The 25273-nt window shown below is 37.0% G+C and overlaps 1 protein-coding gene across 2 annotated transcripts; it reads left to right on the forward strand.

Annotated features, from left to right (window-relative positions):
• NAP1L4 (nucleosome assembly protein 1-like 4) lies at positions 1-25273 on the forward strand. 2 transcript variants are annotated; one of them, XM_010021371.1, is made up of 14 exons: positions 1-30; positions 1961-2022; positions 3573-3672; positions 4728-4869; positions 4991-5077; positions 6619-6738; positions 7500-7571; positions 11149-11288; positions 13385-13530; positions 14875-14897; positions 15519-15638; positions 15921-15950; positions 17156-17212; positions 24000-25273. In XM_010021371.1, the coding sequence occupies exons 1-14, from the start codon at positions 17-19 to the stop codon at positions 24036-24038; spliced, it is 1152 nt and encodes a 383-aa protein (XP_010019673.1). In that variant the 5' UTR covers positions 1-16; the 3' UTR covers positions 24039-25273. The 2 variants fall into 2 exon arrangements, with proteins under 2 accessions (XP_010019673.1, XP_010019674.1); XM_010021372.1 differs by lacking the exon at positions 24000-25273 and having other exon boundaries at positions 17135-17170.

Below are 25273 nucleotides of genomic sequence, written 5' to 3' on the forward strand. Positions count from 1 at the left end.
GGATACAGACAAACAGATGGCAGATAACAGGTATGCTGGGCTGTTTTCTTGAAGTTAAATCAAGGTAGTTGGATCCAACTGTGTATCTGGTTATAATTTGAACTTCCATTGTTTTCTGGTCTTCTGTGGGGGATTGTTTCACCTATGAAGAATGGATTACCAAACTTGGATAATCATAGAATGGTTTGGGTTGGAAAGGACCTTAAGATTATCTAGTTCCAAGCCCCCTGCCATTGGCAGGGACACCTCACACTAGACCATACCGCCCAAGGCTTTGTCCAGCCTGGCCTTGAACACTGCCAGGGATGGAGCATTTACCAGTTCTTTGGGCAACGTGTTCAGTAGCTCACCAGCCTCACAGTAAAGAACTTCTTCCTTATATCTAACCTGAACTTTGCTGTTAATGTTTGAACCTGTTACCCCTTGTCCTACCACTACAGACCCCAATGAAGAGTCCCTCTCCAACATCCTTATAGGCCCCCTTCAGATACTGGAAGCCTGCTATGAGGTCTCCATGCAGCTTTCTCTTCTTCAGGCTGAACAGCCCCAACTTTCTCAGTCTGTCTTTGTATGGGAGGTGCTCCAGCCCCCTTATCATCCTCATGGCCCTCCTCTGGCCTTGCTCCAACAGCTTCCTGTCCTTAAGTTGAGGACAACAGAACTGTATGCAGTGCTAAAAGTGGGGTCTCATGAGAGCAGTGTAGAGGGGCAGGATCACTTCCTTCAACCTGCTGGTCATGCTTCTTTTGATGCATCCCAGGATAACATACTCTTATTTATAAGAATTAAATGGTAATGTTTTTTTCTAGCTAGGCTGTGCTTCCTTACAGCAAGGACAAAGTGCTCATTTCATACATACAGGAAAAGCTGAGATTGTAGTGTATCAGATACAGAGTTACTCTGTTCTTGGATTAACACAATTTGTGTTGTCTTAATTTAGTTTTCAGCATTCGTATTCAGTGTCTCTTCAAGCCCTCAGAGAATTTAATCCTCAGTGTTTCTCTGATCTGTATGATTTAAGCATGCAGTAGGCACTGTCCTGTTTTCTAGTTTTTATTACATTTTTGGAACAAATTACAGTGGTGTTAAACTGGTATAAATATATATGTGATGCTGGCCTTTCAAGGTTTGCAGTGCACCAGGGTAGGCTGGATAAGCTGGTCTATCCAGTAACTAATAATACCCAAGTACCCATTTTGCCTATATTGTATCTTTGCTCCTTTTGTGTGTGTTGAGGTTAATTTTAGCAATACCCGTTCTGTATTTCGCAACCTACAAATTGACAGGGAAAACACAGAAAGCTTGGTGTCAGTTGACTCATTCTGAGCCCTGTCTTTCTTCAGCACAGGAAGTTTCATGGAAGACATTAAGGCAGAGAGGTGGGGAGGACAGGACGTTTTCTTAGAGTAGAAGCAAATGTTTTTACTATTAAAACAACTTGATGTAGAAATTTGAAATAGAGCTTTGATTTCTTGTTTATCTTCCTTTCTTACCTGAATCCTTTCTCATGTTTTCCTTCCATCACTTACACTAAAAGTGTGTCTTGTGTTTTCACTTCTGAGTAATGACATTTTCCTGTCCAGAGTGACCCAGTACAGAGGAATGGCCAGCCATTCACTTAATGAGATTAATTTATCTGTCATGTGTGGTTTGGTTTTGGGCCTTTTTTGTGTGTGTGTGTGTGTGTGTGTGTGTGTGTGTGTGTGTGTTGTTGTGTTGTTGTGTTTTGTTTCTTTAGTTTTTTCTCCCTTTGCATCCTGCTCATCTGAGGAGAACTAGTTTCATATCCAGATTTCCCAGTTCTAAGAAGCTTGAAGACATAAATACATGTCTTCTATAAATACGTTACTAAAACTTGTCCTATAATAAACACTGAGAAAATTCAGAATACTCATGTTCTTAAATGCTAACATTTTTATAAAGGGATGCCTTTTTAACGTTATATTTTTAATTCTTTTAGTAAAACAGAAGATACTGCTTCAGATTCTGTAGAGGCTGCTAAAAATGCAAGCAACAAAAAAGGTAAAAACTACATAGTAGTAGGTAACATTACAAAGGTGTTTTGTAACATTACAGAGGTATTTTGTAACATTACGAAGCCTGTTGCTTTGTGTATTGAAGCTTCTTTATCCACAGTTCCAAAATCTTTGCAGTCAAAACTACAGATATGTTCCCTGTTGAAAGCAGAGCAGTGATTTCTAGTTTCACTGTCCGCTTTCTGATGGTTTTCATGTTTATTTGCAGCCAAGAGCAAAACAAAGGCTATATTTTGGTGACAGTGAAAAGTATTTTTGTGTATGTTGTGGCTAGGGTGCTTCTCTATGCATGTGTCTCATAAGTTTTCATGCAAATAAGGCCTGTATAGACTGGCTTTTAACAACATGTAATCTTTATCAGTGTAATTATTAAAATGAGCAGTCCCATATCTGTGCTAGTTTTTTACTATCTTGTTTGTAGGAAAATGCATTTTTATAATAAGTCTTCTTGAGGTTTTTATTCTTTGGAAGGTCTGCAGATAGCTGCTGAATAATGGTTTTCAGATAAATCTGTGTGTGGAAAAGCTGCAGTCCCATTGCTATTAACCCAAATGTTCAAATTTGTAAGTTATAATGAAATAAGTTTCAGATATGTGGTCATCGAATGTTGTTTAGGTCTCACTACTTAAAATAATAGCCTTTGTGACTGGCAATTGGAAATAAATTTTTATAAAGGGATGTCTACCATGTAAACTGGTAGACACCACTGAATAATTCTTATAGCCAAGTTGGATTAAGAAAAAACAGCACCCCCAACAAACAATAAAACAGACAATATACAAACCCGCCTATATAAAAGCTTCATCAAGTTAGTGTGCTGTGTGGTTTATTGTTTTTTAATGCCTGGAGAGGGGAACAGTGAGAAAGAACAGAAAGATTTAAAAAGCAAATGTCTTCCCACTGTGACCATCTGTGGGGTTATTAGTAAGGATTTTTAACTCTTAACCAGAGGTGTTTTAGATCTGGCCTCCCATAAAAACAGCCTTCTGTGAACTATTGTGATGATTGAGGGGTCTTGCAGATTGTAGGAGTATCCTGATGGAGAAAAGTAAGTAGTTGTCAAGGAAATAGTCACAGTGCTATACTGCTGTGTTGTACAGTACACAGTTTTCATAACTTTTGCAGGAGTCAGTCTAACTGGAAAGCACTTTGGAAATACAATTCAGTAATTCTCTTGCAATTTTATATGTGGTTGATAAGCTACAGCTTATATAGAGGGAAAATAGGGAAACCTCCTATTTTGCACTTTCTTACATGAAATTTGCTCATGTCATCAATGTGCAACTTGCTTCTGAAAGCACAGATTTGACGTATTTGCAAGAAGAAAGGCACATTTTACATCACTGTCCAATTTTATTTTTCTGAAATCTCATCCTGAGGTAATTTTGCTTGAGTTACTAGTTAACTCTAGTGGTGCTGTTTGAGATCTGGAAAATAGTGAGTATTTTTATTGTGATTGCTGTAAGACACACATTATGATAAAAGCACTATAAATATATTCAGATTCGTTTTAAAAGTGGTTTTCTGTCTTCATAGAAAAGCTATCAGACCAAGTGATGCAAAATCCACAGGTCCTAGCAGCCCTACAGGACCGTCTTGACAACACAGCGCTTACTCCTTCAAGTTACATTGAAACGTAAGTACAGAGCATAATAAAAAGTTTTGAATGGCTGAAAGCACAGTAGAATATTATTACTGTGTAATTGAGGTAGGAAATTAGATCAAATGATTCACTTAAGAAAAAGGGTTGATTTAAACCGTGATTCATAGTGGCCTACTTCTGGAAGGAAGAGTTAAATTTCAGTTTACTTACACAAAATTGCAAACAATTTTGTCTGGTTCAATATTTTTCTTGGCTATCACTGTTGGGATTTTTTGGGGTTTTCAGGGTGGGGTTTGTTTTGGTTGGGTTATTTTGTTTGTTTGTTTGTTTTTTGGGGTTTTTTGTTGTTTTAAGGAATACATGTAGTCTGTTCTGTTCCCCTCTCTCTCCCTCCCCATTTACCTTCTGTGACGTGTATTCTGTCAGGGTGCGCACATCCTTGGTTGATAACTGCCATAAGATTCCTCTCCAGCACTTAGTGGAAAGTTCCGGACCTGTAAATCCCTAGTTCGAGGCTTAGTTTTCTGTTAACTATAGACTTAAAATCTTGCCTTTAGCAGATATTTGTGCTTTTATTTCTTGACTGGAAATAGCTGGTAGACCTCTCTTTGTTTAAAACAAAACAAAAAAACCCACCCAAAACCACAAAAAAGTGCTATAAATTTCTTTTTACCTGACTATATATATTTAATAACTTAAAGTACAGATGGGGAATGTGTGCTTTTCTGAGTATGACCCATGAATCAAAACTTTCCCTTATGGAATGCATAGTTCTTATTTGTCATGGATAAATCAGCACAACTCCAGTCTCAAAGTTTAAGCGTAAACCAGGGTATTAATCTCGGATCTCTGAACTACATGGGAAGGGTGGTGGCCCCAGGGAATTGAACAGAAAACGCCATTAAGAACAACTTGGGTAGGAGAAGATACTTTAAACTTTTTGAAATAGGGGTTGAAGAAATACTTGTGTTTGATATATAATAAGCCTTTTATTTAAAGATTGCACTCAGTTATAAGCCTGTTTCACAGTAATTTGCTAATTGCTGAGGCAACTAACTTTTAACCCTAAAAAATTTTTTGCTTTTTAGTTTACCAAAAGCAGTGAAAAGAAGAATTGATGCCTTGAAACAGCTACAGGTGAAATGTGCCCATATAGAAGCTAAATTCTATGAAGAAGTACATGATTTAGAGAGAAAATATGCAGCACTCTATCAACCTCTTTTTGATAAGGTGGGAAGACTATGTATATAATGTCTGTATATAATCTTTGTCTCCTTATAGCTGAGTCAGTTCTGTTTGCATATATGTAATTTCACATTGTCAACTACATTCCTGATTTTTTCCAATACAGAGAAGAGAGTTTATTAATGGGGAAGCTGAACCCACAGATGCAGAGTCAGAATGGCACAGTGAAAATGAGGAAGAAGATAAACTAGCTGTGAGTAAAAGTTGGGTAGTGAACTACAGTTATATTGGATTGTGAGAACTAATTCCTGTACAGTGTTTTCCATTGAAAGGCTCATCTTTTGGAAATAAAGGCCTTATCAGTAGTATGCTCTCAATAGTAATTGCTGCTGTGTCCAGGGAAAGCTTTTAAAAGTTTAGCCTTCCCCCCCCCCCCAGTTTGTAACTTGAGTGAATTGAAAAGTTGCCTTTGTTTGCACTGTTCGTAACCTGTTAACAGTATCTTTCTGATAATGGGTTCCATTCCGGTGCTACATGATACCCCAAGATAATAAAAGGCTGGCTGTTTGTCTGCCTGTCCCCTTTATTTTGGGGGACATAATTAGCTTGCTTTTCCATAAATACAAATTAAACACATCACCTAGTCATAAAATGGGATTGACCTAATAAAGTGCATGCTGGCTAGTGGATTTCTACTTGCCTATTGAGTAGGAGCTAGATCTAGGATGGACAGTATTTGTAGGCTGCCTTTTACTCTCCTGTCATCATTTTTTGAGATGTGTATTTGTGGCTTCTGTTTCTCAGAGAAGCAACCTACTTACAGTGCTGAGTTTGCCATTCTCTCAGGTTTTCTTTGCATTTTTTTACTTGGCAGGTTTTACTTCAGTTTCCTTTGGATACTGTTCTGTATACAAAGCAAATTGTTCTCTTTGTTTTTTACTGATCTCATGAGATTTAGCATGACATGGTACTCCATATGCATAAGCAAAATAAGTTTGTTAGGCTTTGTGTAAATACAGCATTGACAAGCCATATTCCATGCAATTACAAGATCAGAATCACGTCTAGGTGGCAAGTAAAGTGCTGCTTCATACTCTTGGCTAGTCATAACCCAAGTAGCTGCTGTTAAGACGATCTTGTGTATTTGCTGCTATCTAGTGGCGTGAAAGGAAATGTGCAGTGCAGCTAGTTCAGACTGCGAATTTCCTGATTTGGAGGGATGGAGAAGTGACTTAGTCATTCTTCTTTTTTTATAACATTTGACATCAGTTATGCGTAGGGAATCCTGTGTCAAAAATACTACAAATCGAAGACAATGTAATGATGAAAAATAACCATGAAACCCAAACTTACCAACTATTTGGCAGAATTGGGAAGCCAAAACATTACTTCAGAGGGGTAAAGTTAAAATTTACGTTTTTAGATGAAACAATGGCATGTGAAGCTACAGGAATTAGATTAATAGAATAGTAGGAATGTATTTATATTTTTCACTTTGTATAAGGATAGACATTTTTTTAGTTATTTGTATGTCAAGTCATTGAAACTGTTACTAGGTCTATTTAATCTTGGTACAGAAGAATTCCAAATAAGTTGAAAGTAAATCTGAATTAAATGTATGCATGTTTAGTTGTGTAAATAAACCTTGTGTCTCTTAATTTATAGAAAAAACAGCATAAATCCTTAAACACAGCTTCCAAGGTGGCAAATGGTTTGTACATCTACCGCTGTTTATTAAATACGTTAAGGATTTTTAATTTTAATTTCTTAAATTTTTCTGTATTTGTTTCACAGGGAGACTTGAAAAATGTAGTGGTAATAGAAGAAAAAGCAGAGGAGGCAAATGTCAAAGGAATTCCAGACTTCTGGTTTACCATCTTTAGGAATGTAGATATGCTAAGTGAATTAGTACAAGTAAGTTTTTCCTCAGAAATGAATAATTTATATTCTGTCTTTAAACAAATTGATAATTAATAGTGAGTGCTTGTGGAATGTGTGTGAGACACCAGATCTTTGAGTCTTCAGAATCCCTAATGTTATTCCTAAAGACGCTTGAAAGGTTAATGAAGGACAAGCAGAACAGCTGACCCAAAGTGCTAAACACTGTGTGGATTGCTTAAGAAAAGATCTTGTAACAACATTTCTTAGATAGTAAAATGCAAGTTTATGTGCTACTTAAAACAGCTGTTCCCCTGTAGTTTTGTTAATTTAGTCCATAAAGGATTATTTTGCACAGATATTATAACCATACACATGGATTGATTGAATTAATGTTAAATAGCTTACATAGTTTTGCTCTCAGTTACATTAATGCTTTTGATGCTGTTAAGGAAGAATTCCCTGAAGTGAATCTTTCTATGAATCTCATCAGCCATGAATACCCTGTATGAATTTTTATCTTCAGTAATGCTCATGCAGCCTAGCATGGTAACAGCTTTCTTTATTGAAGATGAGGCCTAGCAACTGAGAATTTGGCACATGGTATTTGCAACTGCAATTAAGAAATTTGGATCAAAATCTGAACTTTAATTGAAATTGTTGAGTAATTACAATGTTTATTTGTTCTTTTTTTTCTTAAGAACAGGTTGAAAAAGCAAGATAGCTAGGTTAAAATGTTGTTCTTCTGAATATTGCCTGCTGAATAGGATTATTTTTCCCCCCCCCACCTCCCTTAGGAATATGATGAACCTATCTTGAAACATCTGCAGGATATTAAAGTTAAGTTTTCTGAACCCGGACAGCCGATGGTGAGTTTTCTTTAGTTGTTTCGCATGAAGATTGTAGTTACGAGGTGAACAGCTTTTCAAAATTCTCATTCCACTATTTTTGGCTGGTATGTGTGTGTGGAGTTTCTTTGTAGGCTAATATTTTTCATGCTTTCCTGACCCATTACTCTTTCATCCTTAGCTTGGATATCTGTGGTGTCATTGTAGTTTCTAGGTAGAAATTCTAGCTGAATTCCATCTAGTTTTCACTTTGTTTTTATCCCTCAAGTCTTAAATGAGTTACTAATAAAGTTACATGGCTGCTTTTGGTTTGAAAATGAATTGCAGTAAATATTCTGGGTGCTACTTGCTATACTGAATATAGTGTAGTTATGTGACTTAATCAAAAACGATGATGGGTGCTGTGCCTATTGAAAAGGATAGGAAAATATTTGAAAGTGTACCTAATGAGTAATTTTCAAAGCACAACTTTGTTTTTTGTTGTGTTTGTTTTTTCCCCAAATTGTTTTTCTGTTTGATTTCAGTGTACAGAAACAGACACTGTGTTTGAAAAGAAGCTGTTCTGTTACAGATTGTACTTATTCCTTGAACTCCTTTTGGGGGGGAGGCAGGGAGAAAGGTGGGATTTAAGCCTACACATCCATTCTTTAAGCTTCATCCTTGTGGCTTTCTCCTTGTGTTTGGTATTTTTTGTCTTATGGAGTTAAAGTTTTCTGATAAAGTCTAAAATAAAGAAGGATTTTCTCTAAATACCTTTAAGTATTATACAGGTTAATAGCAGCTGAAACAAACTGTTTGGGTTGGGAGGTTTTTTCTGGTTTTTTGGTGTGGGTTTTTTTTTTTTATCCTCATTATTTTTGCCCTATTAGTACCAAGTAATACACTTTGATAATAGGCAGAGGAAATAGTATGGACAGGGAAAGCACAAAATAAAGTATTCTAAGAAGTTGCTTGTTTTTCTCTTGAAGCATATCTATTGGTGTTTGGATGATTTGGAAATAGTTGGTTTTGCCTACAACATTTTTGTGTTCTCATTCAGCTTTGTTTTACAGTACCTTAAGTTGGAGAGCTGCTCTTAAAACATCAATGGATTTATCTTGTCTTGCACTGTTCGTAACCTCTTGACAGCATGTTTCTGTGAATAGGTTCCATTCCAGTGCTATATGAAATCCAGTAATGGAAGGCTGACAAACTCTATGTCCCTTCTGTATTTGGAGACAAAAGGATGCATTCTTAACTGCTTGAGTGAAACCTGTTACCCAGTTTGTGTGTGACTGTCTTGTCTGAAATGCTCTGGCTGTTGAAAATTGATGCAGCAGTGGTAGCTTTGTACTGTAAGAAGTTTGCATAACCATTGTGTAATAAACACACTAATTCTGCTTGGAATTGGGCTTTGCCACTAGAAGAAATATATGATAGGAATTTTCTGATTTACTGTTGACCCAAAGTGATGAACTGTAGTTAGCGTCCTTCAAAAGTAGATTAACCTACAGTTATGGTGCTTCAAAGTTGTTTGCTGTAGCCTATATATAAACTTTTATCTGCATGAAACATGAGCAATTCCCTTACTATTTTCTTTTATTTATTTGTAATCTTATGAATAAATGTACATATGTTTGTATAAATATAATTTTTACTTATACGTATTTGGACATTGGGATCATTAGCTAGGATACTCAGACCTGGGTGATGCATCTGGATATAACTTATTAGCTTAAAATAACAGTTCTCTGGTTCTTTGGGGGGTGTGTGTGTTGTGTTTTGTTTGAGGTTGTTTTTGTTTGGGTTTTTTTTTTAACTTAATGAGAATATCTCATACTACAGAGAAAATCTAGAAATACATGCTACAAAGGTAAGCTGGTATCAAAAGCAAAGATGTCCAAATAAAAACTACTGGAAATGTCTCCTAATAAACAGGGATAGAATGAAATACTGAAATGCAGTCTCTGCAGACATTTTTGTCCTGCTAGTCCTTGGGATCCTGCATGCTAGTAAGCACCACTGGTTACCTGTTTATAACCCCACTGGTGATTTGTGGGGTTATTTGGATGCAAGTGGTAGTTGTGGTAGCAGTTGAGCTAAGTGTGTAGCTCTTCCGCTGAAGAAGTTTGCCAAAGAGATTTGCCTTAGCTGAAGACACTTGCCAAACCATACTAGCTGTCTTGAATTGCTTTAAAATGGATGTAAAGGTGAAATAGGCTATGTGAAGCCAACAGATATTCCAGCACATCATCAGGTTCCAGTCTCCATCACTCCTTAACCACTATCTTTTTAGATTTCAGTCATGTGAGTTTATTCATGGGGTCTTAGACTGAGGGGTGGTAATTAGTAAGAGATAAATATCTTTGATTAATAGGCAGTTGTCCCTAGAGTTAGTTCTCCTGTCTGTACATGGTGGGCCTTCAAAAAGAGAAGATGGCAAGACAGACTTTAGTGATAACAGATTGTTTTTTGGCCGGAGTCTGAAGAATGCCTGGGGAAGTATATTCAAGGCCAGTATTTTTGGCACTCATCTAATCTGTTTTGTATGCACACTAGGTCTAGTTCCTATGGCATGTTGTTGGGGGAGTAAATAAGATAAAGTAACTGTTCTGCTTGCTGTGGAGTAGGTATGGCGATGTTGCAGGGGGAATGACTTTCAATTGCTCTTTATTGTTGGATTCACCTGGGGTTCTTTTCCTGCCCTTCAAGAAACTAAAGCAATGCTGCTGAAAAGCTTTGTTTCCCCTGCTCCAAGGCAATTTGAGTTTTGTTTTACTTTTAAATAGTTCATAGTTGATCCCGAGTGCAAAGTGAGCGTATGTGGCATTGTGCTTGCTGCTTGGAAAGCTTTACAGATTTGAAAACTTACACATTGTGTTTGCTGCAGTTTTCCATAACTGGAGCCTTTTGTTTTCATGTAAGGAACTGAATTTCTGCAGGCAATTTTCAGGTACCACAGGAGGCTCAAACATAAGCAGAAAGACCTGCTTCAGGCTGTAGCCTGTCAGGACGTGTATAATCTTAGGCTTCAGTTTATGAAGTCAGTGTTCATCTGTGGGATTTTCTATTATCAGATGGAAAAAAAAAAGTCTGGTTCATGGCAGAGTGCACTGCTTAGATTCCTGCAGTCTAAAATTTTGTTAATTAGAAACAAAGTCTCTTTCAGTTTCTTAAGATTGTGACATTGAATGATCAGAGTGGGGAGTAGCAGAATCTGATGATGTTATTCTGATGTCAGAATGACTTCAAAGTAAGAACTTCATCACTGTAGTCAAAGGAAGATGGCTAGGCTTCCAGAGAAGACGATACTAAGACTTTTCTTGAAGTACTTATTTCTAAGATTGCTTTTATGACAGCAGTTCTGTATGTAACGATGAATCAAATGCAGCAATTACCTGATTGTAATTTGAATGCTAATACTAGCCAAGGTTGTTCTAGCATCCTGCATGTTCAGAATTGGTTAATGTTTTTCATTTCCTGCTTCTACTCTAGTTCTAAAGATATGTTTGCCATCAAATTCTTACTTTTTCCTGTGTTCAGAGTTTAATGGTAGTTCTGCTAATGCACTTTCAAAGATAAATATTAGTGGTAACGTTATAATGGAACTTTCTTCTAGTCTTTCTCATTAGAGTTCCACTTTGGGCCCAATGACTACTTTTCTAATTCAGTCCTGACAAAAACATACAAGATGAAGTCAGAGCCGGACAAGACGGATCCCTTTTCATTTGAAGGACCTGAAATAGTTGACTGTGAGGGGTAAGGAAAACTTGAAACTCAAAAACTCTTCTGAAATAATAATCCATTTTTTTGAGATGCTGTTTTATCTTACTGTGATAATGAATAATGAAGGTAAAGCTCTTCGGTGGTTATCTTAGCCGTAGCGTGCAGAAGTAATATATACGTGGAAATACATGTTTTAACATGGTGAGCATTTTAAATCTTCCACATTTCAAGTTTAATAATTGCTAATGAGGTAGCAAGCCTTTTATTTCCAGATAACTAGGTAAATTCATTTTAGTAATTATGTCTCATAGACCCCCCATCCTCAGTCAGAGAAGTAGTCTTAGACTGTTTTGGACTCTTGTTCATCTCAGCAATATTTATTCCATCAGTACTTTCGGATCTGGCAGGATTGGGTCATATGCGATCAGTTCTTTCAGCCTGTTTTGAGGCTGGAATGTACTGGCCATAAAGTTTGGTTCTGGCAGTTGTGCTTAATGCACTAATTCTTTTTGGCAAAATGTGTTCAGAAATACTGTGGGATGGTGAATTCTCATGTTTCTTCTGGAAGTCTAGTGAGTTGGACACCACTTAGGTTTTATTTGGGTTAAAATATTGTTCTGTCCAACCTAACCTTTTCTCTGGTCTGTAATCAGTGTTCAGTGCCACACGAGCAGAGCTGACCCAACTGAAAAATGGTTTTGGACCTTGATTTTCTTAGCTTCCTTCATGTTTTCGCTGATGTTTTTGGGTGTGTTTTTCGTTTGCTTTTTAAGCCCTTCAAGGATGTGTTTCTGGGTTTTCGTGGCAGGTTTTTTGGTTGTGTTTAGGGTTTTGGGGTGAGGTTGGGAGTGGAGGGTTTTTTTGGGGGGTGTGGAGTTTTGGGTTTTTTTGGGGGGAGGGGGTTTTGAGGAGGTGGGTTTTTTGTTCTGTTGTTTTGTGGGGTTTTCCATTGGTTTGGGGGGATTGTGTGATTTTTTATTTTTTTTTTTTATTTTTTTTTTTCTTTTTTCCTCTTGTGTGTGTGGGCTGTTTGGTTGTTTTTGCATTCCAAATACACCCTAGCAACCTCAAAATCTTTTGGGCTTTTAGTGCTACATGTTGGCTTTTGAATTGAGTATTCACCCACAGTGAGGCAAGAAGTCTGTTTGCAGGTTTACTGGCAGTTGTACTTAAGTAAAAGACTAGTCCAGTTTGAAGAAAACTTTAGTTAATTACAGCAAAATGTTTTCTGTTAAGTCTTACAGAGGAATCCCTTTATAAAATTGCTGGTATGTCAAAACTTCACATTCAGTTCACGTTTCTTGATGAAGGTTAGAGATACTGGAATAAGTAGAGCAGGAAGGCATTTCTACTGGTATTTTTATTGATGTTTTATACAGATTAACTTTAAAACTGTTGACTTTGACTATCTGTACGACAAGATATTTTGAGCCACATGACGGTTACTGTGACACCATTATTTCCATTAGAAGAGAACTGGCTGTGTTTGGCTTTTCCATGTGCAGCTTTGGGTAAAACTGTAAGTGGATGGAGAGAGACTTTTAACTGAGATAAAGGTGTGATTTTGCACAGTAGCAGAAAGGAACTGAAAAGTAAGCTCTTTCTAGCTTGCTGTATGTGTCTGCCAAGTCGGTCTGAGCAACTGTGCTTTGGAGAGCTGAAATGTGCCTCTCCCTGGCTATTCTGTGCATTTTATTTTTAGGCTAACTGGACGTTACCTTGGTGTCCAGTGAGAGGACATAATGTATTGTTTTCTGCTGGTCCAACTGTTGGAAGAATAGTTCTCAACTGGTGAGATTTTTCAGGAGTAGCCTAAATCATGTCCTTGGTTGCAAAACTCCAGTAGTTGGGGCAAAAAGCTATTAAAGTATGGGGTGGGGGCAGTGATTACTATGTGAAGGCAAACTATTTAGCTTTTTCATTCAGGGAAGTATTTCCCATGTCCAACATACACGTGGTCTCTAGCACTACATCTTGTCAAGGAGATTCAGTTACCAGTATGTGTAAAACTGGCTTTATGTAGAGAGTAAGCCATCTTGTAAGCCTTGATACTTGTTGCTCTAATGCTCAGTTCCTTATTTTCACTGATGCCGGCTGTTGAAATGCTGTTTTCCACCTGTTGCCTCTAGGTGTACTATTGACTGGAAGAAAGGAAAAAATGTTACAGTTAAAACAATCAAGAAAAAACAGAAACACAAGGGTCGAGGCACAGTTCGGACAATTACTAAACAAGTACCCAATGATTCTTTTTTTAACTTCTTCAGCCCAATAAAGGGTAAGCTTGGAAACTGAGAATTCAGGATCCTTAAAATATGTTGTGTTTTATTTTGATGTATTTTTATTTATACAGCTTAAACCTATAAACGATTTATGCTGCTGCATTGTATACTTTCGTTCTAACTATGGGAAGGTAGCAAACTGTAGCCCATCCAAACACATAATTTTGTTCCGATGTTAGTCTCTAGAATTTGGCCATTAGGTGTGCTGTGTGAACATGATTCATAGTATAGAAAGAGTCTCATGTAGGATCTCATAAAGAAGTTGACCTGTTTTTACCACAGGATGGCTCCATGCATCAGTTTGAAGCTTTTAACATGTAAAAGAAATCTCATACAGTGTTGGTTAAGTTATAGAATGTCAGTTTCATTTAAACCTCCGTGTTAAGTGATGGAACTACCTGTGATTTCTTCTGTGATTAATTAGTGATTCCTAATGCTCCATACATACCCTCCTAATTTTCCTAGTTACCTAATGTTAGATGTGTACTCGCATAATTAATTCAGATGGATTCCAAAAACATTTCTTCCTGATACATATTCCATTGTACTCTTTTCCCAAACATGAATGGAAGAAGCAGTTTACTTTGTGGACTTCAGAGATGTACTGAACAAAATGGGCATTACTTCTTGGTTCAGTCATGGACTATTATGAACTACCCGTGCCTCATAAATGCTACTGCAAACCGCTTTTTACATGGGGATAAGAAACAAGCAATAAGTATTTCTGAAACTCGAGTTTGCTTGGTACAGAAATACCTTTTAACTTAAACAACTTTATTATTATATTTATTTTTGTTACAAGTAGTTGCTGTTTTCAGAAAGGGAGATTTTCTTGCCTCATTATGGTTTTATATTGGTTTTTTTTTTTTTAAATAATTAACATACTTTGGAGGTAGCTATATAAGAAAGCTGTAAGCTATGAATGTCTGCCAGCAGTTGATACTTGGCATTTTCAGCTTGAGAACAGACTGAGCCACATTATAACTTTCACAGTAGGATCAGAATAGGTTCTGGCATAGCACCTGAGTAGAGGAGGGAAATTTGGTTTTGGCTGTGGGTTGTTAGTTTTTTGTTTGGTTGGGTTTTTTTTAAACAAACAAAAGACCTCATCCTTTTCCACACTGGTTACAGTACCAGGCATCTTTTCAAACAAGTGCATTTTCTGAGGGTTTAAAATTGGAATCATCTTAGAGGTTAAATAGTTAGCTTCTGAGGACTTTATAACTCCAGCGTTTTCTGGTATGAGAAAGTCTTTCTACTGTGTTTTGTCATCTTTAATATTGAGGTGGGGTAGATTATACTAAACTTTTTCTTAAATTTACTATCTTTCCTTTTTACAGTATCTGCTGATGGAGAGGCACTGGTAAGTTTACATTTATGAAATTTCACAATTGCTCTTTGCCATATCATTTTTGCTGAATATCTCTATGGTGGCACTGTTTGGGTTCTTCTGTTAGGCTCCGTGTGTTTATCATTATTTTTGCCTTTGCAAAAGCTGAGCTTTGCCTTGTTAAAATGAAAGATATTGTTGGCTTCTCTAATATGTTGCTGTTTTGCTGTTACAAGTCTTGCAATCCAATACATCTATAATAATCACTGCTGGGAAGTGGTTATTTTCTCTAGCCACTCAGTACTCCTCTGTGGCTAGAATCTGACTTGCAAAAAAAAAAAACCTCAATCCAAAGCGTTCTGAATGATTCTGTAATGTCAGGTATCAGAACCAGCAAAGTTTATGGGAGCCTCTTCAATAGAAGGTGTTTTGGCAGGCCAGTAGCCTGTATATAGAAAGTAGGAAAGTGGATTTAGACTTGCCATATTTCTTTTACTGTTTCGAAGCTAAATATACTGAAAGTACACGTGACCTGAAGGTTGATGTTGATGACAATGTGATGTTTCTCAAATCCGTAACTTTGAAATACCTTTTTTTATACCTCTGTAGCACATCACATTTTTAGTGGAAAAGTCAAACTGTCTTGCTTTACAGGATGAAGATTCGGAGTTTACTTTAGCAGCAGATTTTGAAATTGGACACTTCTTCCGTGAAAGGATAGTCCCTCGTGCTGTGCTTTATTTCACTGGGGAGGCTATAGAGGATGATGATAACGTACGTACGCTATCAGCATTTTGCTTATTAGTCACCATCTAGATAGAAATACTATCCTTCTTTTCTGACTAGTATGTAGTATTAATTACATGACAATAGCAAAGAACCTGAAGAGATTCCTATTACTAAGGAACAGGAAAGAGTCATTCAGCTTGATGCGAGTTACTAATCTTTGCTTCTGGAAGCAGCTTAGTTTCAGTTACTGTGTTTGAATATGCTATTACTGCAGAAGATTTTTTGAAATATTAGCAGAGCTAATAAAACCTTGGATTTGTCTTTCAGTTTGAAGAAGATGAAGAAGGTGAAGAGGAGGTGAGATGCATACTGTATCTTTTATACATAACCTACTGTTTTTGGGTTCCATAAATAGTCTTATATGGAGCAGAAAATAGTTGTTCATAAATGCTCTTGTGTATAATTCTTTTTTCCAAGAGAAAGTTCATGACTTACAAATAGTATGACTGTTATGTACTTTCCACAAGAACATTAATCCAGATTTTTCTAGTAATTTTAAATACCTGTTACTTAGGCAGTAGTGGAATTTGGCTGTCAGCTTTTAGTTGTCATAAACTTGAAGACTGGGCCTTGCCAAATGTAAAGTGAAAAAGGAAGAGCAACTGCTCAGGATAAAGGCTTAATTTAGGCTGGAATTTCTCATATACCTGGATCTTTGGTCTCTTTACAGTAGTGTTGTCTTAATACAGACACTATACCGTGAAAGGCTTTGCACAAAGCCACTAAATGATACCATGCTTAAATGAACTAATATCCTTTCCAGATAATTACATTTTTGTTTTACTGCTTCTATTGTAGTGTTCTTGCTAGTTGGTTAAAGACACAACTGACTGTCAAGTTCACCACAGTAGAGTACATCAGAATTTACCAAGTTGGGGGTCTGATGTAAACTGGCAGCCTTCAGCATGCAGTCTCTTTTATATCTTTGCAAGTTGTGATACAGACCACTGGCCTTGGGCTCTTGAGTGACTAAACACCTTATTTTTATTTTTTAAGCTGGGCCTTGAGAGAAGTTTATTCTTAATGTCTCCTGTATTTAGGTGTGTACACACACCTGTACTAGGTGTGTGTACGACAGTGCAAAAATCCTGTGCAGGATTATGTAGCTTCACTGCAGTAATCCAAACAAACAGGCTCTTCAGAAGGAGGTAAAGTACAAAATTAGACATACATCCTTACTACCGGGACTGTAAAATTCCAAATAATGTCAGGTAGAAGTTAAAAAATTGCTTGGAAACTGCAGCAGCTTATGTAGTAAGGTTGCCTTAAGCCTTCCTCAATCTTCTAAATGTGTTTTGAAACTTCTTCTTTTAAAGATTTTGCTTTAAAATTTTGAAGATGTAAAAGTCTTTTAAGTCAACCCAAGTAGTTTTAATGTTGACATCCGAAACACTCTGGAATATAGTGGTAATATAATTTACTATTTTTTTTTTTCTCCATTACAAAAAGTTGCACTTTTAACCTGTTTTAATTTCTGTTAGTTTATCTCTATTTTGTCATAGGAGTTGGAGGGGGAAGAGGAGGGAGAAGAGGAGGAAGATGCAGAGAGTGATCCTAAGGTAAAAATTTTCTGTGTGCTTAAGTCAGAATGCAGACTATAATTGTGAGCAATGTAACCAAGGTTATCGTTTGTGAAAAAATTAATAAATTATTAAAAACGAACCCCACCCTAGCTTCTGACTGCAATGTTTTAATCTTCTTCAGCACTCAAAATTGCTCTTAAATGAAAAGTTAAATGTTTCCCTGAACTGAGAAAATAAGGGTTTCATCTTCCAATGTGCACCCAGAAAAAGATAATGTCCAAACTATGTGTCTTTAGCTCCTATTGGTATCTCTGTATAATGCATATTTTTTTATTTAGAAAGGTCATATTCAAATATTCTGTGGCTGGACTTCAACTTAAAATTAGACTTGACAAATCTCAACTACCTTGTGTGTTTATCTTTCTTAAATTGTTCTTTTTGGTTGTCCTGATGGCTGCAAGTTATACTCCACATTTCTGTAATCACTAGAAATGAAAAAAAGTTAGTCCTCAACTTTGAATTTTAAATTTTGAGACCTGGTTTAGAATTCAGCCTTAAGGATTAGTGTTCCTTCTGATAAGTGTTCTTCAGTCTTTCAGTCGTGGTAAAGCTAATGCTCTATGTTCAGTGAAGCTGGACAATGATGACAGACTTGCATTCTTTTAGTTCTTAAAACACCAGCTTTTAATTTTTTCATAAAAGGCACAGATGAAGAAGTGAAAGGCATGCAAAACTGCTTGATCTTTGGATGAAAGTCTTAACAGCAGCTTACCATGTCACTCTTCTGACATAATTTTATATACATCATCGTATCACTAGTCAGGGCTTTTTGTCACCGTATCAAGAACTGAGCTTGATTTTCTGTATACTAAAGAAAGCCTTTCTTGTGGAAAGATTGATTAAATGGCATTAGAGTAGCAGAAATTAGTATTCTCACTCTGCTCTGCAGGATCAAAATGCAGTGTTGGAACAGCTGAGAAACTAAATGTTAGTTCTAAGTCAGTATGTTTGTGCTAAGTATCAAATATCCTTTTAAGGTATTTGGTATTCTGTAGAAAAAAAAGCTTAAGGTATCTTGGAAGGTTATGGTTGTTGCCTCCTGTATTATTTTGTACATTTCACTTTTCATTTATGCTGACAGTTCCTTTCAATTTTTTCCCATTTAGGTGTAATTTAAGTCTGTTTATCATTCATACATTTATAGGTAAGGTGGAATTCCATTCATACCTAACTTCCAAGAGTCCCATTTTTAGCCATGCAATGTGGTTTGTTTTCTAGGATCTTATGGTTTGGGTTTGGTTTGATTTGTCTGTTTTTTCTTTCTATGGGGAAAAGAAATGGGGGTATGGTGACTTCAGAGTTTAGGTTTTATTAGTAAAAACTAGAAACAAATGTGTATAGAGATGAATGCTTTTAAGTCATATAATTAAATTAGATTTTTCAGAATGACCTCTCTGCCTTCCTGGCACAACTTCTACTTTGCCTTTGTAGGAGTCAAACTGTGTTTTATATACACACAATAAAAGATACTGAAACTTGTCAGACTATTTTTTCATTGTTTCTGATTTGATGTTGCATCTTTCTGCTGTTTCTAGTATAGTTGCAAATTATTTTTTAAATGTGTCCTTTGCTCTTCTTGAACTCTTGTAAGTCATCAGTTTGCTTAGTGTGTGTCTTTTCTAACATAATTCTTATTTATGTGGCCTGACAAAGCCAGTCAGCCACTCTTACAGGCCTTTTCCTGAACACTCATGATTCTGAACAGGTATTGCTCTCTTGTTCATCTGTCTCTTTATTTAAAAGAAGAAAATAAAAGTTCTTTCTATTGTACACTGTCATCTTTCACCGTTCGTTCCATGTTTAATAGAGAACAATGCCTGCAACAGGCTCCATACTCCCCACCCCCCTTCCCCATATTTTATGCTTGTATCTATCTTTCCCCCCCATTTTGGTTACTTAGGAGGAACTGTAATCTTTCCAACTCATTCCCTCTCTGCATAGGTAATATCCTTCTCTGTCTTTGTAAACTCAAATTTGAGCAGTGAGTATGTGTTTTGTAGTGTGTGCTTTTTTTTGGTTGTTATTTTGTTTCTGATCTGATACACTTTGAGAGGGCAGATACCCTACTTCAACATACTTGCACTCTTTATTCACCTGCAGTAGCAGAACATCCGCTTAGTAGCAGAACAACAGCTTAGATGTCATCCTGCTCCAAACTGTTACACAGCTGTCTTATCTTCTTACAATTAAACTCAAGCCAGTGGCTGACATGTTTTTTCTTTTTTTGCAAGTCAGCTTGGAGTTCTGGTTTTGTCTTCTAAGGCTCATACCCCTAATCCTGTTTTCCATTTCTTCTGCTCATCCCACTTTCTGGTCCTGTTTCTCCCTGTCCCTTGCCCCTCTTTGCCTTTCACTTTTTCCTCTCTCTCCACACCCCCCCTCCCTAACCCCCTCTTACACCTAGAATAGTTTTCCTTTTCATGTAACACAAAAAAATAATTGTTCTTTGGTCTGTTTTCGTTTCAGATCCAATTTCTTCTCTTCAGTCATTTCCATATTACCACCTCTTTTATTGTTGCTCTGCATTTCCTATGTACATGTTGACACTTTCTGCTTTAACTTTTCTTCCTTCCTTCTCACTTCTGTCAGTTTTCAGTACATTTGAGATATTTCAGTTAGAACCAGATCTTATGCTTTATATAAGTTGTGGCTTTGGAAGACTGAGCAATCAGATTAAGTAGCTTCAGAAGATGCTACAAAACTAGATAAACGTACTTTGTTTAGTATATTTTTCTATGTGCTTGCACACCCTGTTCTTTAGCTGCCTTTATTTCACACTGCTGATGCTCTGCTTGAATTGAGAAGCAGCTGACATAATACAGAATACTGTTTAGAATTATGAACTAAAAAGCTGCTGTGGGGAGAGACTGCATGTGCTTCAAGATGCTTGGCCTATCTTTTAAGTAATAGTGGTAGAAGGGCCTGTTAGCAAATTCCTAGTCGGAACCTTTGAAACACTTTCCAGTCGTGGAGGAGGCAGTTCAGACTGAGTTTACTTCCTGAATATGTATTTGATAGGCTTGCTTTTTCTCATTCAGTAACATGGATAAGAAAAAGAACAAAAGTGAGGTTTGGCTTTAGAACCCCTAACTGGACCATCTTATGGCAGGACATTTGAATTATGGAAAGGCTTTCTGTCTTTGCTGAAAAGGATGTCAGCTTTAGTGCCTACTGCCTGCATTGATCGCACTGTTGGCAGCAAACTCTGTATGGGAGTCAGACTAGATCTTGATAGGCTGCCTGTGCCTGCATGGCTACTTTAGCAGATGGGAAGCTTCCCAGATATGGAGGTAAAGGCTCAATTGCTCTTTGAATCACCTAGGAATGTATCCTGCCTCATCTGTTTAAATATTGGAGATTAATAGAAGTTCAGTGTCTCTTTCAGCAGTAACTTTATGTGGGATTGAAAGGATTTGAAAGGATTAAATATCTAAAATGAATAGCATGGATACTTTGGTCTTACGACCGCATCCTCTAGGATACCAGATTAGTTGGATGGGTAGACACAGTGGGCAGTGTGCATGAAAGTCATGAAAGCAGTATTGCTTCAGACTTGCTATAATTCTCAATTTTAGCCCTATGATCCTCAAAAATTATAGGTGAAATTCCGTCTTTAAATTGGATGCATGACCTCTGTCTATAAGCAGCTGATACAGTGTAACTGATGTCTGAGCAAGTGGTCTGTATGTAAGCTGATTAGCTTTAGTTTCTTGTGGTGGTCTCCTGGGTAATCAAATGCAAGAATTAAAATGTTCATGTCTGTTGTAGGAAGAGTGTGTTGGGTTTTTTTTTTAATTCTGAGCAAGTAATGCATTCAATAAAAGTGGCAGAAAAAGCTGTCTATTGATGCTTAATAGCAAAAGAGGAAAAGTGGGTAGGAATCTCACTTATTTAGCTTGTGTATCTCCACTGGGACAGTGTCTCAAACTGAAATAAAAGCCCAGAGTAGTTTAAGCTCCTTGCACAGAAGTAAATACTATGAAATAACTTCCAAGATGTAAAAAGAAATCCTACCTCTTTTCCTGTGAACTTAAGTCGTTGCTCATGAATACTACAGAGAATCCGTTTACAACAAGGATTCTTACTTGCCTCTGTTGCTGGTAGAGAGCTTCAGTACATGTGTTTGCTTCTAAATTTATTTTTAAGTAAGATACAATTCCTCCTTATGTTTACCAGTTAAAGTCTTTCTGTTTGGTCTCTGTTGCCTAGCCTAGGCACTTTACCACCTTTCCAAGATATCTTGGGAAGTTAATTTAGGAAAATACAGCATGAATGGAAAACTTGCTAGAAAGGGAAGATGAATAGTGCAGGGTATACTTAAGGTCAGTGGATAGATTGGTAGTGGTTGGCTGATCAAATGTCACCAAGAGTCTAGGCACCTTGGGGAAAAGCAGCCTTGTCTGAGGGAGTATGGATGTAGTATCTTGATCACACGTACAGCTTGCGGTCTGGTCCCTGATCTTAAGAGGAGCCAGTAGAGGCCAAAGATAAGTTTCAACATGTGTGTACCTGATGGGCAGCAGTAACTGAAAAAATTGTACTCATCTGTCTGTGCTTATATGAGACTGATGGGTAGCTGAAGGCAATAAGGAGCTCATGTGCTGGCTTGCTCAGCAAGAGGAGCCATGCTGCGTTATTGAAATGGTGTAAGAAATTCGATTATGTTGGAATCTGGATCTGAGATACTGCCTTGTTACTTTACCGCCTGCTTTTGTATATGTGGTCAAGATAGATATGCCCTCAACTGTAAGCTAAAAATGGCATAAACTAGCAGTATTTCTCTCAGAATTCTCCAAGAATTTACTCATATCTGAGAAACCCTTAAACTGTGTTATTTTTTTGTCTGAGAGCAAAAACTGAAAGGTCATTAAGAAGGAACTTCGTAATCTCAGTGACTCAGTTTTTACAGGGCAAAGATTTCTATGCAATAATGTGATTTAAATGTTTATAGAAATAAAGGCAAGTATAAAGAAAAGATAATGAAGCTTATCAGAAAATACAACAATGGTTATAGTTGATCATTAATACTTGGCTGGAGTGGTTGCAGTAGTCACCCTAAGTGTGTCTGATACAAATATAGCAGGTGAATAGGAAGGAAGAAGGGAGATGGAAAGTTTTTTTTTTTTTTTTTTTTAAGTACTTTCTGAATAATGGGTTTGTTACTTGATTATGGCTCTTACGCAGAAAGCATGGGGGAGAGGAAGTGATGCTGTGCACTCTGCAGCCATGTTCAGATACAAAGCAGTTACAAGAAAAAGATACTTTTGGAAAGCTTTTTGATAAAAATGTTGTTCCTTGTCTGCCTCTAAGTGAAAAAGAATAGCACGCAACGTATTACCAGTGGCAGTCACACTTGGTTTTTTTGAGAGAGAATTTTGTGTTCGTTGTAAACGTATCCCTCTTCTTAAGAGGGAATTTGTGCTGTGTTTAGTCTCAGATCAGAGAAAATGAATTCACATTAGTGTTATTTGGAACCCCAGGCAGATGAGATAGTACAAAGTTGAAGTTAGCCAGATGTGCTGGGGGAGAACCACAAGGAAGAAGTCTGAAAGGCCTTTGGCATATCTGTGCAGAAGGGACAGTGTTTGGCTTTAATCCAGATTTCCAGTGGGGATAACAGTGACCACTGTAACCTTAAAGCAGTTTAGGTGAAGAAAAAGAAAAATAGTCTGGGTTCAATGAAGAGTATCAAGGGCAGAACTTACGATAAGGAATCTCAGTTTCACCTCTTCTTCCTCACTGCAGGCAAAAAACTTAAGTTCTCTAAGCTCTTGGCTACTTTACATTTAATGAACTCTTGCATGTTTACTTCTTTTACAACACATTAAGCTTTTTAGGATAGTTACTAAGAAGCACTTTATTTTGTGGTGAGTGACATTCAAGGTGTCATGTTTTGTATGTGTATTTTTCTTTACTAGAACTCAGCAGGTTTCTGTAACTGCTGTTTGTTCATAATAAACTATATTAAGAATGGTAAAAGAAGCAAACCAGAAATACACTGAATAAATTTTCCTGCTTTCTAAGAATCCTGTTTTACAACCAAAAAAGCAAGAAGTGCACTGTAAAACCTGAAGTTCTTAGCTGTTGGAGTACTTGTTCTCTTTCCCAAATACACTTCCTTTTGCCAAAGGGGAAGTTGTTTTACTACCTAATGGAGAGGTTTCTACTTTTACATATTCAGATTAACATGTGGACTTCTTGCCCGGTATTACATTGTTGAATCACCTGCTGGTGATGCAGAACTGTGAAGAAAGCAACACATTAATTACATTTTTATTACCTTAGCTTAAAGGGCAAGGCTTCTGGGGGGGGGAATCAAATGGGCTGCAGAATAAGCAGCCACCCTCCCTGCCTTCCTCCCTCCTTGGAGTTGGTGAGGAGATAGCAATATATTGTTAAACTGTTCAATAGGAACTGAAATTTAAACTGACCCTCTGACTGGGGGGAGTAGAAGGTGGTGGTTTGCTTCCTTGTTTGTCTGAACCGTGGCTTGCTGGGTGGAGCATAAAGAATGCAAATGTAGATTAAAAATATTATGGGGTACCAAGCAGTTGGGGGCAAGGGGAAATACAGTATACATGGTGACTGCTTTTCAGACCTCCGTACTGTAGCTTGAGTTTACATGTAGCTTTTTTTTGTACATGCTAATGAAATCTCTAGCTAATTCAAAACTGCATAGCCAATTTCTTTTATTTGTTGAAGTGTTTTCTTGTATGCCATCTTGATTTTTTAACTGTCTTGTCTTCTTTTTGCCTTTATACAGAAAGATTCCAGCCAACCTGCTGAATGCAAACAACAGTAATAAGGAAATACCACTTGGAAGTGATATTTGAACAACTCGTAACAAATATTTGGATACCTGGCCTGCAGTTCAGGATATTCCATCGCTGCAGCACAATCTTATTAACAATGCTTAAAATTAATTTGTTTTAAAATGCATGATTTTCACTAACTTTTCTTTATTGCTTAACATGTACAGTGGCAACTTCAATGCATTTGGGAAATAAGAGGTATAAATAAAGCACACTCTACAGCCGTTGATACACTGTAGCTACGTATGTCAATAGGCCTTTAGAGCCTTCTGCCCTATGCATAGGGGAATAGTCCAGTCTACCAAGTGAGGATTATCCATTTTCTTGTCAAACATTGAAAACTGCAGAATAGCAACATACTGAGAAGCTAAAGTAAATGGATTACATGTCTGGTAGCTGAAACAGATAGAGCAATATGACTTTTTTGCTAGTTCCCTCTGCACTTTTTTAATGTTACTTGCAACCTACAAATTGAACTAGTGCTTGAGCAGCTTTAAATGTCATATTTATTATCTCAGTAAAACCAATTGAATTGAAGTAACTTTACTTCGTTGAAGGGGGTGTCATATTTGAGACTTAGTTGTTCATCTTACTATTTATTTATTCATGTTTGTAAGTACTTTGACAGAATTAGTGCTTTTTAATAGTTTTTAATATACTTGAAAATCTTCATCTTTTGCATACAATATGGGTACTTGTAAAACAAATAATTTTAATTGGTCTCATTGTAGTAGTCTAGACAGAAGAAATGAACTTGCATCAAAATGACAACTCTTCTGGATGAAGATCAGAATGCTAAGGCCAAACTGTTGCTGTTGATGGAAGTGGGTTGCAGCCAAAGAAAATTTCCAGTAGTCTTGTTGCTTAGTGTCCAGCATGGAAGGACCTTTCACTATGAACACGGAAATTTATCAAATTTCAGTTCAATAAATCTGAAGTCTTGGTGTCTTACTTGCAACACTGAAATTATTCCATTCCATGGTTTGTTTTCTTTAAAGCTCTGAAGTCTTCAGAACTACCATTTGTTGTTGTGTGGCACTTCAGGTACAAGTTTCTAGTTCAGCATCTGTTGCCAGCCTCTGGCACCAGTTGAATAGCAGCTGTATCAACACTGTGACCAGGCATGTAGAGTGCTCCAGCCTTACCTTACACATTTGTAACTTAATACAGTGTTTTCAATTTGTACAGAATAGATAGAATATTCTATTAAAGTTGTGAAATATTA

The sequence above is a fragment of the Nestor notabilis genome, unplaced genomic scaffold, assembly GCF_000696875.1.
Source record: "Nestor notabilis isolate BGI_N333 unplaced genomic scaffold, ASM69687v1 scaffold10659, whole genome shotgun sequence".
Lineage (NCBI taxonomy): Eukaryota > Metazoa > Chordata > Aves > Psittaciformes > Psittacidae > Nestor > Nestor notabilis.

Coding starts and splice junctions, on each gene's coding strand:
- NAP1L4 (XM_010021371.1), top strand. Junction 5,078..6,618: donor AGGAAGAAGATAAACTAGCT/GTGAGTAAAAGT, acceptor TTTGTTTCACAG/GGAGACTTGAAAAATGTAGT. Junction 15,951..17,155: donor ATGAAGAAGGTGAAGAGGAG/GTGAGATGCATA, acceptor ATTTTGTCATAG/GAGTTGGAGGGGGAAGAGGA.